General features: G+C 35.2%; 1 protein-coding gene across 1 annotated transcript in view; it reads left to right on the top strand.

Moving 5' to 3' along the window:
* Positions 1 to 15,336, top strand: part of Taf9 (TBP-associated factor 9) — a 67,260-nt gene that overhangs the window by 29,414 nt on the left and 22,510 nt on the right. The window contains exons 3-4 of the mRNA XM_090385293.1: positions 5,560 to 5,691; positions 10,870 to 10,927. Coding sequence (XP_090241419.1) covers positions 5,560 to 5,691; positions 10,870 to 10,927 — 190 coding nt within the window. The remainder of the gene's footprint in view (positions 1 to 5,559; positions 5,692 to 10,869; positions 10,928 to 15,336) is intronic.

Below are 15,336 nucleotides of genomic sequence, written 5' to 3'. Positions count from 1 at the left end.
CTTTGCTCAATCTGAATTTATGCCCTCTCAGGTGATTATTCTGAGCAAGAGGAAGAATCCCATCGGCATTGAGCATGCTTAAACCATTCAAGGCTTTATACACCTCTGTCAGATCACCTCGCCGGTGCCTAGTCTCCAGACACTGTAATTTGCAGAACTTAAGCCTTTCTTCGTAAGAGCAACCCTTTGTTCCATTCGCTAATCTTGTTGCCCTTCTCTGTACTTGTTCCCGCAGCTCTACATCCTTCTTGAAATGAGACCTCCAGACCTGTATACAGTACTCAAGGTGTGGCCTACCATTACCTTATACAAGGGAATAATCACCTCCTTATCCCTGCTAGAAAAATTCCTGTATATCATTGGCAAGACACCATGAGCTACTCTTGCAGCTCATCTGCACTGCTCAGAGAACTTCATATCTGCCTGCACGATTACCTCCAGGTCCTTTTCATTCTCTACCACTGTCAGTGTAGTACCACAGAGTTGATACGTTGCCCTGAGGTTGCTTTTTCCCATGTGTAGTACTTTACATTTGTCAGTGTTAAACTTCATTTGCCACCTCTCAGCCCATCTGCTCAACCTTTCCAGATCCTGTTGCAGCAGCATAGCGTCAGTAGCGTCCTTAACAACCCTGCCAACCTTTGTATCGCCTGCAAACTTGGACATTAAGCTTGATATACCATCATGAATATTATTTTTAAATACAGAAAACAATAATGGACCCAACACTAAACCCTGAGGGACTCCACTAATAACATTAGTCCACGATGAGCAGTGTCCATTGATTACCACTCTCTGTCTTCTCCCCCTCAACCACTCCTTTATCCATAGCAGCAATTTGCCTCCAGAGCCGCACTTTGTGCAGCAGTCTTCCATGTGCAACAGTATCAAAAGCCTTTATAAGATCCAAATATATAATATCAAAGTTATTTCCTGCATCCAGTTCTTTTGTGACTGCGTCATAGTATCCAATCAAATTGGTCAGGCAAGACTTTCCCTTAACAAAACCATGCTGTGTCCGAGCTGTAAATGAAGTCTTGTCTAGATGGTCCTGCTGTGGTTCTTTAAACAGTGCCTCCATTATTTTTTCCGGAACAGAAGTTAAACTCACAGGTCTATAATTACTTGTGTCAGCCTTTGATCCTCCTTTGTGAATTGAGGTCACATTTGCACATCTTCAGTCTATGGGTACCTCCTCTGAGTCCAAGGAAGCTCTCATAATTATGGCTAAGGCTTTGCTTACTTCCTTTGCTGCCTCCTTTAATATAACTGGAGAGATTCCATCCACCCAGGTGCCTTTCTTGTGTTTATCTTCAACAATTTCTCCTCCACTTTACTCCCAGTTATTTCAAGATTCTGTAGCTTACTGCTAGAGTTGAATACATCTCTGGCATTCCCCTCGCTGAATAACTCCTCATGTGTGAATGTCGATGCAAAATATTCATTTAGTTTGTTAGCTACCTGAGCAGGATCATCAACACTTGACCCATCAATATCAAGTGGACCAATCTGATTCATCCCCTTCCTTCTAGAGTTTACATAAGTAAAGAACTCTTTGCTGTTTTTCTTTGCATCCCTTGCCAAGGATTTCTCGTAATCTGCCTTCGCCTGCCTAACCTCCTTTGTAACTTGGTTGCATATCAACTTGTATCTATCATAGGCTTCTGTGTCATGTGTTAATTTGTATGTATCCCATGCATTTTTCTTCTCTGCCATATGCCTCATTAGTTCATCTGACATCCATTTTGGCCTAAACCTTGAACAATATTTCTTAGTTGGTATGTAAAGCCTAGTAGCTTCCAAGATAAGTTCTTTGAATGCTTCACATTTTGAATTTGCTGTTGGTAACATCATCAGTTGGTCCCACTGTATAGAATTTAAATACTGTCTCAGTCCATCGTAGTCGCCTTTACGGAAGCAATAACCCTTCCCTTTACCCCTAATGGTAGTTACCTCTTTGAGTAAATCCCACTTCAGCACACTGTGATCACTGCCACCTAGTGGTTCATTTATCTGCAGATTCTTAATGCATGAAGAATCACTGCTGATAATCAAATCAAGAGTATTACTCCCTCTAGTTGACTCCCGAACATGCTGATGTAGAAAACAATCATCCAATAAATCCACAAAAGTCCTGCTAGTGTGTGAGTAACCAGCCCCCAAATTTCAGTCAATATCTGGGAAATTAAAATCTCCCATTATAAGACACTCTGATTTACTGGCCCACTCTGTTTCCCTGTACAGTTCCTTATTATACTCATCAGAGTCATTAGGCCTATAGCACACTCCTACTCTCAATTTTGATCTCCCAATGTTTGTCACACCAAACTGACTCCACACTGCACTGTCCAGCGATGTCGACTGGCTTCACTTCCTTGGTTTTTATGTGTTTCTTAACTAATAACATAACCCCTCCTCCCTTCCTATCCTGTCTATCCTTTCTGTAGACGTTGTACTCCCCAAATTGCAGTTCTGCATCCCTTATATCTGTGTGACACCACGTCTCTGATATCCCAACAATATCTGCCTTCGATGTTTTGAGCAATACCTCAAATTCATCAAATTTATTTACTAAACTCCTAGCATTGGTGTACACGCAAGTATACCTGCACCTGTTTCTATTCTTAGCTACCCTAACACAACCCATGTGTTTACTTGTACCGCAATGGCTCCCAGCAGTCTCTGAAATACCATGCATCTTGTTTTTCAGGCTTCTGCTCATTCTAATAGAAGCAGTGCAAGAATCTCTTTCACCTCTGCCAGTGGCTACTGTCAATCTATTGGTCTTTGTCTCCCCCCAAGCTAGCAGTTTTCCGACCCACCTAACACTGCCTCGATAGCATCAGCAAATATTCTTGCACCCTTTCTATTTAAGTGTATCCCATCCCTGTAGAAGCAATCTCTCCTGTTAACAAGTACAGTCCAGGCTGAAAAAAATTCTACCCCTTGAGCCTTGCACAATCTTTCCAGGGCCGAATTGATCGACAAGGCTCTCATCATATACTCCCTCCTATCGTGTCTGGGCAGAATTGCAGACACTTTCAAATTCAACCCTAATTCACGGCTTTTGTTCAACAGTGACCTGTACTTGTTAAGTAATTCTGCCGGTCTCCTACTCTTAATATTATTAGTGCCAACGTGTACAACTATATCACCTTTTGTGCCCTTAAAAGATGATATTCGCTCTACAACGTCATCAACCTTTGCCCCTGGCAGACATACCCTGGTCCTGTTCCACCTATCTTTTTTACAAAGCATGTTCCCCGTTTCCCTGACAATAGAGTCACCAACAACTACTAGTTCCTTCGGGACCAGCGCATTCTGCCTTAGGGGTTGTCTCTGTGTCACGCGATGCCCAAGTGCAAGCTCTGGCGTTGATGTGGGCAGCTGAGAGCTTGATGGGCCCCTCAATTTAGTTTCTTCGAGGGCATATTGTCTCTTGTGATAGCAGTTGTCCTGTTTGCATATTCCATAACCAAGAAAGTTAGTTAATCTATGCAGTACATTAATTTCAGACCCATTAGCAAATAGTAATAATTAATGATAGCATGATGTGATAGTTATGAAAAAATAAAATTAATACTGGATTTCTATTGGTCCCATTTTAATGAATTTTGGAAGGCTCGACAAATCATTCTGAAAGAGCCACATATGAAAATCCATCCACTAAGAGCTAATTTATTGCATGTGGATGAATGGACAAAGAAATAATTACTGGATTTCTGTTATTCCCAATTTAATGAAATTGGAATCGCTTGACGAACTTTCTTAAAAAGGCAAATATAAAATTATATAAAATGCATCCACTAAGAGTTAATTATTTTATTAGTTACATGGTGTAAGGTCAAGTAAAGTTTAATGAAGGTACACTATTTTTCAGTTGTACAAATAAAGAATGAATCCAGAGTTCATGTTTTTTTTTTTTTGTCATATTTTTTCAGATAAAATTGTCATGGCATTTAGTTATGTCTTTAACTTTGCATTTAACATTTGTTGCACGATGATGAAGAAGATCGTTCTCACAAAAAAATATTCAAGTGCTTGGTCAATTTTCTCAGGGGAAAAAGCTTTAATTTTCAAATTCTCGTAACTGCGGGGACTCGGATAATGAATATTCGGATACTGAGGACCTCCTGTATATACATGTTAAGTAAAAACTCTGGCCACTCCAAAGAAATCCTACAATAAGCAAAATAATTGTGGAATAAACCCATGCAACTAAGATGTGTAAAATTCAGTGATGGCTGCTAGTGTCCACTCGTGCTATTATTGAGATTGTATATTTCCTAAATTTGAAAGCACTGTAGTTATACAAAAATTTTCATTTAACAAATTACGATAATGCTATGATTATCCTATGGACTTTGTTTTTGAAAATAATTATTTTTTACTGTGAGGTGAGTAAGCCCTATAGTGGATATACTCTAGAAAAGCTACTGGACTTGTTAGATGAGCAGCAGTGACAGAAATAGATTAAGCAACTAATAACTGTTACAGGCAGCTGCCTGTAGCAGTTAATAACTGTGGTCAGCAGCTGCCAGATGGCTTTCAAAATATCTGTTGTGAATTAATCATTAAGTGATGATTAAAAATCTGAATGTTTTTTCCCTATCTTTCAAAATGTACCCAAACTTTTATATGAGATCTTTTAGAAGTGAAAAAGTTATTGTTTACTTGGAGTTATAAATGTAAAGAACCTGTCGGTGCCATGTGACTATTTACTTTTTTTTTTATGTCATGCTTAACATGTTAGTTTTATTTTCAGTCTCGTAAACAACACATTGTATGGATGGGTATTTTGAAATTGGTGCATCGACTGACGTATAGTGGAGGAATATAATGAAGAAAACAATTCCTCGTAGTTTTATGTTTAATTTTTGTACAAAATATATTTTTTGTCCAGATTATTATTATTGGTGTAAAATAGTTTCTTTGATTATCATTATGATTAATATTTTATCTCTTTATTTATTTGATAAAGTAAGTTAACGTGTGTACAAACATTTGAAATTTTGTGCTCTTAACAATTTTCTGAATGGGAAAATCAAGGAATCTATTAGTCTCATGTTTATATTTGATGAATGTACCTTTGTTTTTATTTTCAGCACAATAAATTTTATTTGTTTTTTCAAAATACATGTCAAAAAACAGCATTTTTTAATTATTTAAAATATGTATTAAAAATTAAAAAATTATAATGCAGTTCATTAAGAAAAGAAGAAACATTGATATACCAAAAACAGAATTAAGAAAAAATCATTTTTTTTAAAATTCTCCAATACTGGAAATAAAAAGAAATTTGGTCATCTGTCAGGTGCCACATCTTTGCAACTTTTTTGAGACACAAGCACTGCCAGGTTAAGAACTTGGATGCAGTGTACTGAATTTTAACCAAAATTACACCTGGAAGGGATTGCATTTAAATTTTGAGATTTTAAGCATTTAAAAAAATTAGAGCATTATTATTCAGAAAAGAAATTTTAAAATTGATAAATTAGTTTGAATCTAGTTTTTAATTTCAAAAAAGCATCTCAGATAATGAATTGGTTTCCTTTTCAGCTATTATTAGAAATAGCGAGGCAGAAGAATAGTGTTCCTTTACCACTAATAAAAGCCAATACTGGTCCTCGTCTCCCTCCTGATAGGTATAGCCTGACTGCTTGTAATTACAGACTGAAAAGTTTAAAAAAAGTAAGGCATTAACTTGTTTTTGGGTAGTAATAGTAAAACTTTTAAACATAAGGATTTGGATTTTTATACATTTTACAAAAAAAATTACAGTTTCTCTAGAAACATAATGTAATTGTTATATACAGTAAAATTTCATTTTACTATATGTTATAAATTTCTTGAGGAAACATCAGTCATTTTGTTTGCACTGAAAATTCATTTTAATGAGTGATGGTTCAAAAATATATTGGAAGAATCATTATTTTTTCTCTGCTGCACTTTTCTGACAGAAGTAATTTCTGCTTTCTTTTTACTTAAATATTTATAAATAAAATGAAAGAATTTGTATGGAGACTATTGCTTGAAAGCATATTCTATCTATAAGCATATTAGTACCGTAAAAAATTTTAATCCATCACATTTGAGAAATAAATTTTGATATACTCAGATTATCATCATCATTGTCCAAATTTTTTATACCTAGTGGGTATATAGATTCCATGATAAAGCAAATCAGCCCTTCCATTTACAATTTTCCTTCATGCTGTCATGTTTTCTACTCTATCAACGTCAACAATCCACCTTATTCTCTATATCTTCAAACAGGCCTATGGGGCTGGGAATTTCCATACTATAATAATTAATGATAAACACCAGCCAAGAAATTGAACTGAAAATTTACTATAAAATGAAATAATATGCAGTGAAATGTGATGAAAATAAAACACTGATTAAATTATATTGTAACTATAATTTAATCAGTGTTTTATTTTCATCACATTTCACTGCATATTATTTCATTTTATAGTAAATTTTCAGTTCAATTTCTTGGCTGGTGTTTATCATTAATTATTATAGTACCTTATTCTCTGTCTGCTTCTAGGCATGTTACCATTCATTTTTACTTTCAGTATTTGTTTAGCTAACCTTCCTATTCTCATCCTTTCTTATCTGTACCATCTTAAGTTTGCTTCATCTACCTTTGATTGGATATTTGTTGCTGCACGATTTCCCCATTTGTAATATGGCTTGCCATTGTTTCCATCCATTAATTTTTCTTAAAACTTTATTTCTTAAAGATTCTTTTTGAAGCCAGTCCATGGTATAATTTGTATACAGAATCAGTTATGAGAAAAATTGTACCTGAATGAGTCAGAAATTGGAGTGAAAATTGGCAGCAGAAACATCAGTAATTTAAGGTATGCAGATGAGACAACTTTGCAGAAAATGAGAAAGATCTAATAGAATTGATTTTAATTGAGCGAAAAATTTCTTTTAATTGACCGAAAAAGCAGAACTGCAGCTTAACATCAAGAAAACAAAAATTATGACAACGGCTGGGACTGGAGAAGTTAAAATTAACAATGAAGAGGTTGAATCTGTCCGGGATTTCATCTCTCTTGGATCTAAGATTAATCGAGGCAGAGAACCTGGCCCTGAAATTAAAAGAAGCATTTCACTTGGACACAGTGCAACGATGAGCATGGAAAAGATCTAGAAAGAGAAAGATGTCAGCCTTACAACGAAGATCAAAATGGTTAATGTGATAGCGTTTCCCGTAACAACTTACAGGTGCGAAAGCTGGACAATGAAAAAACCGGACAGAAGAAAAATTGACGTTTTTGAGCTCTGGTGCTGGAAAAAACTGTTACGCATACTATGGACGGTGAAAGTTATGAACAGAGAGGTTTTGGATTGTATCAAGCCAGAAACATCACTGGAAACCAAGATCACCAAGCTATGATTGACCTATTTCAGTCACGTAATGCAATCCAACTCATTGGAAAAATTGATTATAAATGCTAAGAAAGGTCAGTGGAACAAAGGGAAGAGGTCGGTAAATTACACACTGGCATGAGCATGAAGGTCTTGAAAGAAGCTGTTGAAGACTGGACAGCATGGAGGCAGCTCACCCATAAAGTCTCTGAAAGTCAACTGCAACTGAAACAAACAAACATACTTCCTTTTTACTTATCCCATTGTTTATTTCCATGTCCAATCTTTCCTTCATTAAAGAGTTACTAGATTTTGAAAAATACCAATGCAGTTCAAATAAAAGTTGTATGTTTACTGCATTTAATTTTCAATCATGGGGGATATTCTGAAGACCATGGTTGAGTATTTAGCATTAAGGCTTGTGCTTAGTACAAATAACAGCATCCATGATTCTGCCTAAGTATAATGGTATTTGGCTTTAAGTTGAACATAGCCTGAACCTTAATGCTGATTACTCAACTTCAGTCTTCATTGGGAGCAGAATGATCCCCACAATTGAAAATTGAACACAGTAAATCTTATAAATTTCATTTGATTTCATTTACTGCATTAAAATATCCCACTGAAATTCTATAGTATTGTAACTTGATCCAGTTTTGGGTTATTGTCTATATTCTAAATTTTCCTTGCTTCTCCCAGCTTCTGTAACTTGATCCAGCTTATGTGCACATAATTATCACAACAAATTCCCTGCAACCTTATGTCCGTTTTAGACTTGGTTTAGCTAAGTAGTCAGGAGCAAGTGCAGTTAATCACATGTTCTTTGAGTGGACCATGGTTGAAGTCTGTGTGACTGCTAAATATGATTGGCAATTGTATTCGTAATTTATCATAACTCCTCTGATCTGATGGTCATGTTGGAAATAAACAAGAACTATTTTTATATATATATTTTTCTATTCAGAGATTCTTGAAGATCTTGTAGGTCACTGTTTAAACACCGTAGTATCAATCACATGTAATAATGACCCAGTTTTTATTCACACCCTAAACATTGTCAGTAACTTATTATTTTATTAAATGGTCCACAGAAATTGAAAAACAGTGGTGATAAAGTCCTACCTCAACCTAAATTTGATCTTTCTTCTTTCCAGTGCTTCCTTCAGGCCTCATTGCAGATTTACTATTTTTATACAAATTTTTTTATTTCCCTCAAAATATTAGAAAACAAATTTCAAGGTACTCTGATTTTCAGTATCAACATATCCAAAATACTGATTTTTGTTGCATTCCCATGACTTTTCTGTAATTTGTCTTAGTGCAAATATTTTACCTGGCATCTTCGGTTTGCCCCTAAATCTGACTACCCTTCCTCAAGGTTACAATCAACAGTGCTTATAACCATCATCTAAGCAGACAGAAGTACCGGTATTGATTTTACCTGGCACATTAAGGAGAAAAATTCCTTTATGATTTCCACCTCTGCTTTATTTTCCTATTTTCTTTTATTTTACAATTAATGTTTTGATGCAATCTGTTAAATGGTCTCTGGATAATGTGATGATGCCATTTTTCCCCCAGCTCTCACGATTTCAGGTCTAATATTATATAAACACCTGTCACCTTTCTCTACTTTGTATTTTCTATTGATTATTTCTATTTATCTTAATAAGTCCAATTCTCCCTAATTTCAGTCCTTTTCCCCTTTTTCAGTGATGTCTTCAGTTTCTTTGTTTGGCAATTCCCCAGTATTTATTCCATACTTCTAAACTATCTTTCGTTTTTCTGATTTAACTTCATCAAACATTTGCTGATTGAGACCACCTGCTATCTGATAAGAAATCAGTTTGAAGTAGCCAGCTCATATTTCATATTTTAAATAACAGAGCAGTAGCCTTTCAGTATGTTATTTATTTAAAAGTAGCACACTTGTTTAGGCAGTTTGTCATTAAGGAAAGCTTCTTTTATCTTGAATATTCTGGTAGCTGAAATCTGGTAAAAAAAAAGTACATAAAGGACAAGATGGTCCTCAGAAAATGATAGTCAAGAAGTACGTGAAATTGATAACATGTGCCCATTCATATGATGACGATGTGACAATTATACGAGTTGTGACAATAAAATTCCCGGACTGCTGTTGTGTTCCAGTCATGTTCACTGAATGAGTTTTAAAATAAACAGAAGAGGTATATTGTAGTTTAAATTTCCTCCAACAGATGGTGGTAGAGATTCAGGAGAGAGGCTGACAAGTGAAGGTAAAAACCAGTTTCATTAATAGCGTTAACATTCCATGTCACGATTTTGCAGTGGAGCAGCGAATTAATATCAAATTTTGCTTTAAACTGGGGAAAGTCTGTAAGAGGCACATGAAATGTTAAAAACTGTTAATGATGATGAAACATTAAGTTGAACTAGTGTGTTTAAATGGTATAAGTGGTTCAGAGATAGATTATTATTATTAGCCATATGATGCAAGGAAGCCTGATGCTTATGCTGCACCAGAGGGGGGGGAAGAGAGAGAGAGAGAGAGAGGGGGGAGAGGAATCACAAAGAGAGAGAGAGAAGGATGATGATATCCAGCTCAGGGGACCCTGTGTTTGCCAAGCCCATACTCACCAGATGTGAGCCCCTGGGGTTGTGACAGTTTTCACTGACCCAAGAAGTGGGCATCCGTCAGCCTCTCAAAATGAGGACAGTGTTGCAAAAGATAGGGAAATTGTGGCGAGAGAGAGAGAGAGAGAGTTAGTGTTGCATTCTACGTACGTGCTTCAGAGACTCTTGAGGCACATTTCCTGGGTGAGGGTCCCAATTTTGAAAGAAATGCATCTGGTTTTTGTTACACAATAGCACCTCTGCCCATTACACACTTGTGACAATTCTGAAGAAACACAGCATTTTACAGATTGACCATCCACCCTACTCTGATGATACAGCACCAGCAGACTTTTTCCTCTTTCCCAAGGTGAAAACTGCCCTCAAAATAAAGGGATTTCAGGATTTTGAGGACATAAAGAAAAACCCTAACCACAACTGAAATCATCATGTTAGATACCTTCACTGACTCTTTTTCAGAAACTTTTAGTTTAGAACACTGTAATAAATGCATTCAATCAGTGTTAATTACTTTGAATAAAAATAAAACCATTTTTGAGCTCCTTCAATCGTGTTCTTTTTTATTGCACTATTCTTTAATGCCATGCCTTGTATATGATGATGATGATCAATATACTGAAATATATTCCAATATTTGGAATATCGTGCATGATGTATGGTCAGCTAGTTTCTTACCCATCTGTAGTGTTCCATTATACAAAACACATCATTGATATAAATGGACATGTTTTATCAAATGGGATTGGTAGTGCCCAAACCAAAACAAAGAATTACCCATATTGTAAATTAAGTTATGATTAAGATATATGAAATCAAAACATATGTGAAATATAGGAATAAATTAATGCTTCTTTTTTTTCCATAAAATAGCCTAGGGTACAGATTACGCCTCGACTTAATATAACTTCTCTCCAATCAGGAAATCCTGGTAAGTTATCGTATTTCATTGAAAAATTATATGAAAATAACTATGTTAAAAATTTTAAATCTCAAAAGCAGTTAACTCCCGCCTTTCACAGATTGATGGACTTTGGAGAATTTGTTCCTTCATTGGTAGCTTTTAATTATATTCTGTGGGATGGGGGTTATAATTCAAAAGACCTTTATTATATCTATATATTGTTTTTTTTCTTATATTATACTTTTTTTATTACCCTTTCCTTTCCTTTAATATTTCTCAATACACCTGTTACTCTTATATTGTTCTCAAACAGTGAAGGTCCACTTTTATGACAACAGTCCCCCCCCCCCGCAAAGCACAGACCCACAATGCAACCTGATTTCTATATTATACTTCACTTGTGATCGGAAGATTCAAGGCCAAGAGTAATTATTTTGATATACAAACATATATTGAACAGAATTGTGTATATTTTGTTGGCAATTGAGGCTGATGCAAACAGAATAGAATAATAAAAAATTGATTATAGAACAAAGGTATATTTACACATACATACAGACAATTAGCAAAAAATTAATCACATGTATATTTCTATGTATTTTTGCTTACAGCACTGAAATTAGAGTATAAAGATAATCTGTTATGTCTATTTATAGGTATACCAGCTGTAACAGGAGAAGCAAGGGTTTCCACCTTGAAAGATGTTAGTGAGAGTCAAAAAGGAGTGATAGCATTTGGCAGGCCTAAAGGACATCTTGTTAGTATTAGATTAGTAGTGGCAAATGATGCAAGAAAGAAAGCTTACAGAGTATCAGCCAATAAAAAAATAAAAAAAAAGAAATACCCATCTTACCCATCCATTCTCTCCAAAAATTTGTCTGGCTCCTCCTTGAATTTATTCAAACTACCCACTTCTACAACAATAGATGGAAGTTTGTTCCAACATGAAGCTGTGGGTAATTGTGAAGTTAGACATGAAGTTTTCTGACCAGTGCAGACAGGCTGCCATGGCAGCTAATGGGGGTCTTGTCAATGATATATAGAAATTTTGCTAGCAGGGATAAGGACACGATTATCCCTTTGTATAAGGCCATGGTTAGGCTGTATCTTGAGTACTGTATGCAAGTCTGGAAGCCTTACTTTAGGAACGATGTAGATCTGCTGGAATGGGTGCAGAGAAAAAAAGGGTCCTTTTACCTAGAAAGGCTTAAATTCTGCAAATTGCAGTGTCTCGAGACTAGTCACCTGCGAGGAGATCTGATTGAGGTGTTTAAAGCCTTGAATGATTGAGTAAGCTTAATGCTGATGGCAGTCTTTTTCTTGTTGAGACTACACACGAGGGGCACAAATTCAAGTTGAGGAAGGATGGTTGCAGGATAGATGTGCAGATGTTCACCTTCAGCCATTGGGTGGTTGATTGTTGGAACAAACTTCTATCTGTTGTTGTGGAAGTGGATGGGTTGAATAAATTCAAGAGAAAACTAGACAAATTCTTGGAGGGTATGGATGGGTGAACTTTTTTTGGCTGATGCTATATAAGCTTGCTTTTTTGCATCATTTGCCATTACTACTACTACTACTACCTGCTGGCTGAAGGCAAACTGCTGCACATCTCTGAAGTATTGTTTTTCTGCCACATTTACGTCTTTGAGATGTAGGAGAATTGCTTGCTTTCCAGTCATTAAAAACCTTTGGGATGGATGCTTTTGAGAAACCAGTTATGTCTTTCGTTTCTTGAATCATGGCTCCTGATAAATGTATACCCACAATAAGACTTTTCAGAGTATGCCAGTTCTGGGCTTGTTTAAATTCAGATGTTATTTGCTGCATGCCTTATTTTTCTGTACAGTCCTCCTTATAGTATGACGGCTTTGCTTCTGAAGTATTGTTTTTATGGCACATTTATACCTTTGAGATGTGGATGAATTGCTTGCTTTCCAGTCATTAAAAATATCTGAGAGTGATGCTTTTGCGAAATTAGTTGTCTTTCATTTCTTGAATTATTGCTTGTGCTAAACTTCCACCAATGATAAGATCTTTCTCAGTCTGATAGATCACTTCATTTTCATTTTGGCTTCAGATTACTGAGTTGAACAGCCTGTGCAGTCTTTTATACTCAATGAGGCAACACATCATCATCTCAAGTCACAGTTTTCTTTGCATCTATTTACATTTCTTCTGTCTGTGACTGTCTTAATTAATACAAGGGTTTTAATTTTTTTTGTCCAGTGTATATTTTCACTTGCTTTTCTTTCATTTAAAATTCTCTTAATCAGTACTATAATGCAACTTCAGTTAATGAAACCATAATTAGTATTCTCAAAATTCATCTGTCTTACCTTAAGAATTCAATATACAAATTGCCTCCTAATTATCAGTGATGCTGAATTCAATTAAACCTGTAATGATAATACCATTTAATCTTTCATGGACTGTCATTTCCCAATACGTATAATTTTTAATGAACAGAATTATCGTTACAACCAGTATATTTCTTCCAATTTAAAATCCAGTCCCTGTAACTGTATGTTATCTGTCAAATCTTGTAATGTAATGTAATGTAATGTAGTAATGTAAATCTTGTAATGTAGGTAATGTAATGCTCTCTTACCAATAGAATGCCTTCTAAATAAATGTGACTCAATTCATACTAAATTTGTGCAATTAATAATTCTTTCTTTTAAATTCTTATTACACTATATAATATCGTACCTATTCTTTCATAACATCATACCTACCTCATCACATCTGTTCTTTCATAACATCATACCTACCTCATCACATCTATTCTTTTATAACATCATACCTACCTCATCACATCTATTCTTTCATAACATCATACCTATTTATAAACCTGCAGTTCAGTTAGCTTAGAATACTTGTAATTCATAAGCTTTGCCATCCACAATACTACTTATTTGTAAGGAAGAATCTGTCATTCAATCTTTTCTGCCTTTTATAATTATAATATATTATTTTAATGACAGAGAATGCTGACTTGGGTTTTCTACAATATATTCTTCCTGGTGTAACTGAGCCATCCTCCTATCAAAAGAATACCTGATCTTCACCTCTCCTATTCCACTTCCTGAATAATGTCTGCTACCTAAGCTTTGTCTGAATCTTCATTTATGCCATGATCTGGTACTAGATGAGAAGATTGTACCAGAGCCTGTGGGATATAGTATTATATTTCTGTCGATTGAAGCTCAAACTTTTCTTTCAATACTGGTGGTTCTTTCCTTTTTAAATTGCAGCAGAACATGGTCATGAATTATGACTACCTACCTGATACTATGTTGTGCTGCGATTGGCATGGATAACAGCCACTATTCACCTGAAGATGTCTGTAGAGATCTACAGCCATGCTGCTTACAAGGCTTTCTGCAGAGTCGGAACAAATGACAGTTGCATGTCCATATACCTCACTTCCCATTCCGAAACGTCCCACAGGTGTTCGATTGGATTGAGGTCAGTCAAATTTGGAGGTCAGTCAAGATGGGTGATATCTTCACTGAGTTCCTTGAACTACTTGTGCATAGTGCAGGCCTAGTGGCACATTATCATCTTGGTAGATCCTGTTTCTGTCTGAGAAAAAATACATGGCAGGATGCACATGGTCTCCTAAGAGCTACCAGTAGACCTCACTAGTGAAATGTTGGTCCATACACATCAAGGGTTCTAGTTTTTTCCAGAAAAACTTGCCCCATATTAAAACTCAAAGTGTAAACATAACCCCACATCTGTACTTTTATGAAAAATCTTGGTGTACAGAATATTTTGTTTTGCATAATAGGTTTAAGAAATTCAGAGAATTGTCTGCTTCCACTTCTAATATTATTTAAATAAGTTTGGAATCTGATTGACAACCTGTTCTGTTGTCATGCAAATTATATGAAAAATATAATAAAATATTTTAAATAAAAGGGAGATATATTTTCAATTTCAGGCAGAAATACAGTTCTGCAGATAAAAAGGTTTTTTAGGTGTATATTTGAGTTATCTAAGGGCTTAAATATAAGTGGACTTACAACAGAACTGTAATTGCTAACGTTGAAAATATTTATCTTCCTTTATTCATAATTTTATATTACAGTTGATATATATATATATATAGTTTGATTACTTAAATTATGTTACTTAAATTAAATTAAATTACTTAAATTTGATTACATTAACGTAGCAAGGGACAAATTAAAAACAATCAATTAGACATTAACTAAAATAATAAAAACACAAAATATATATATATAAGAATTATAAATAATTAACAAAAGATATAGTAAGATGGGAAAGTTATTAACAACAACGTACCAGGCCTAATGGAAGAAGATAAAGAAAAAGAATGTTAAGAACCTAATAAATTAAGCGGAATTAATGGCTGAATCACCAGGCTGAATCAACAAGCCAAATCATATTTACAAAAGCTAGAAGGA

The sequence above is a fragment of the Mastigoproctus giganteus genome, chromosome 1, assembly GCF_048544385.1.
Source record: "Mastigoproctus giganteus isolate SK-2022 chromosome 1, ASM4854438v1, whole genome shotgun sequence".
NCBI classification, from domain to species: Eukaryota; Metazoa; Arthropoda; class Arachnida; order Uropygi; family Thelyphonidae; genus Mastigoproctus; species Mastigoproctus giganteus.
This window is presented reverse-complemented; position numbering and strand designations above follow the sequence as displayed.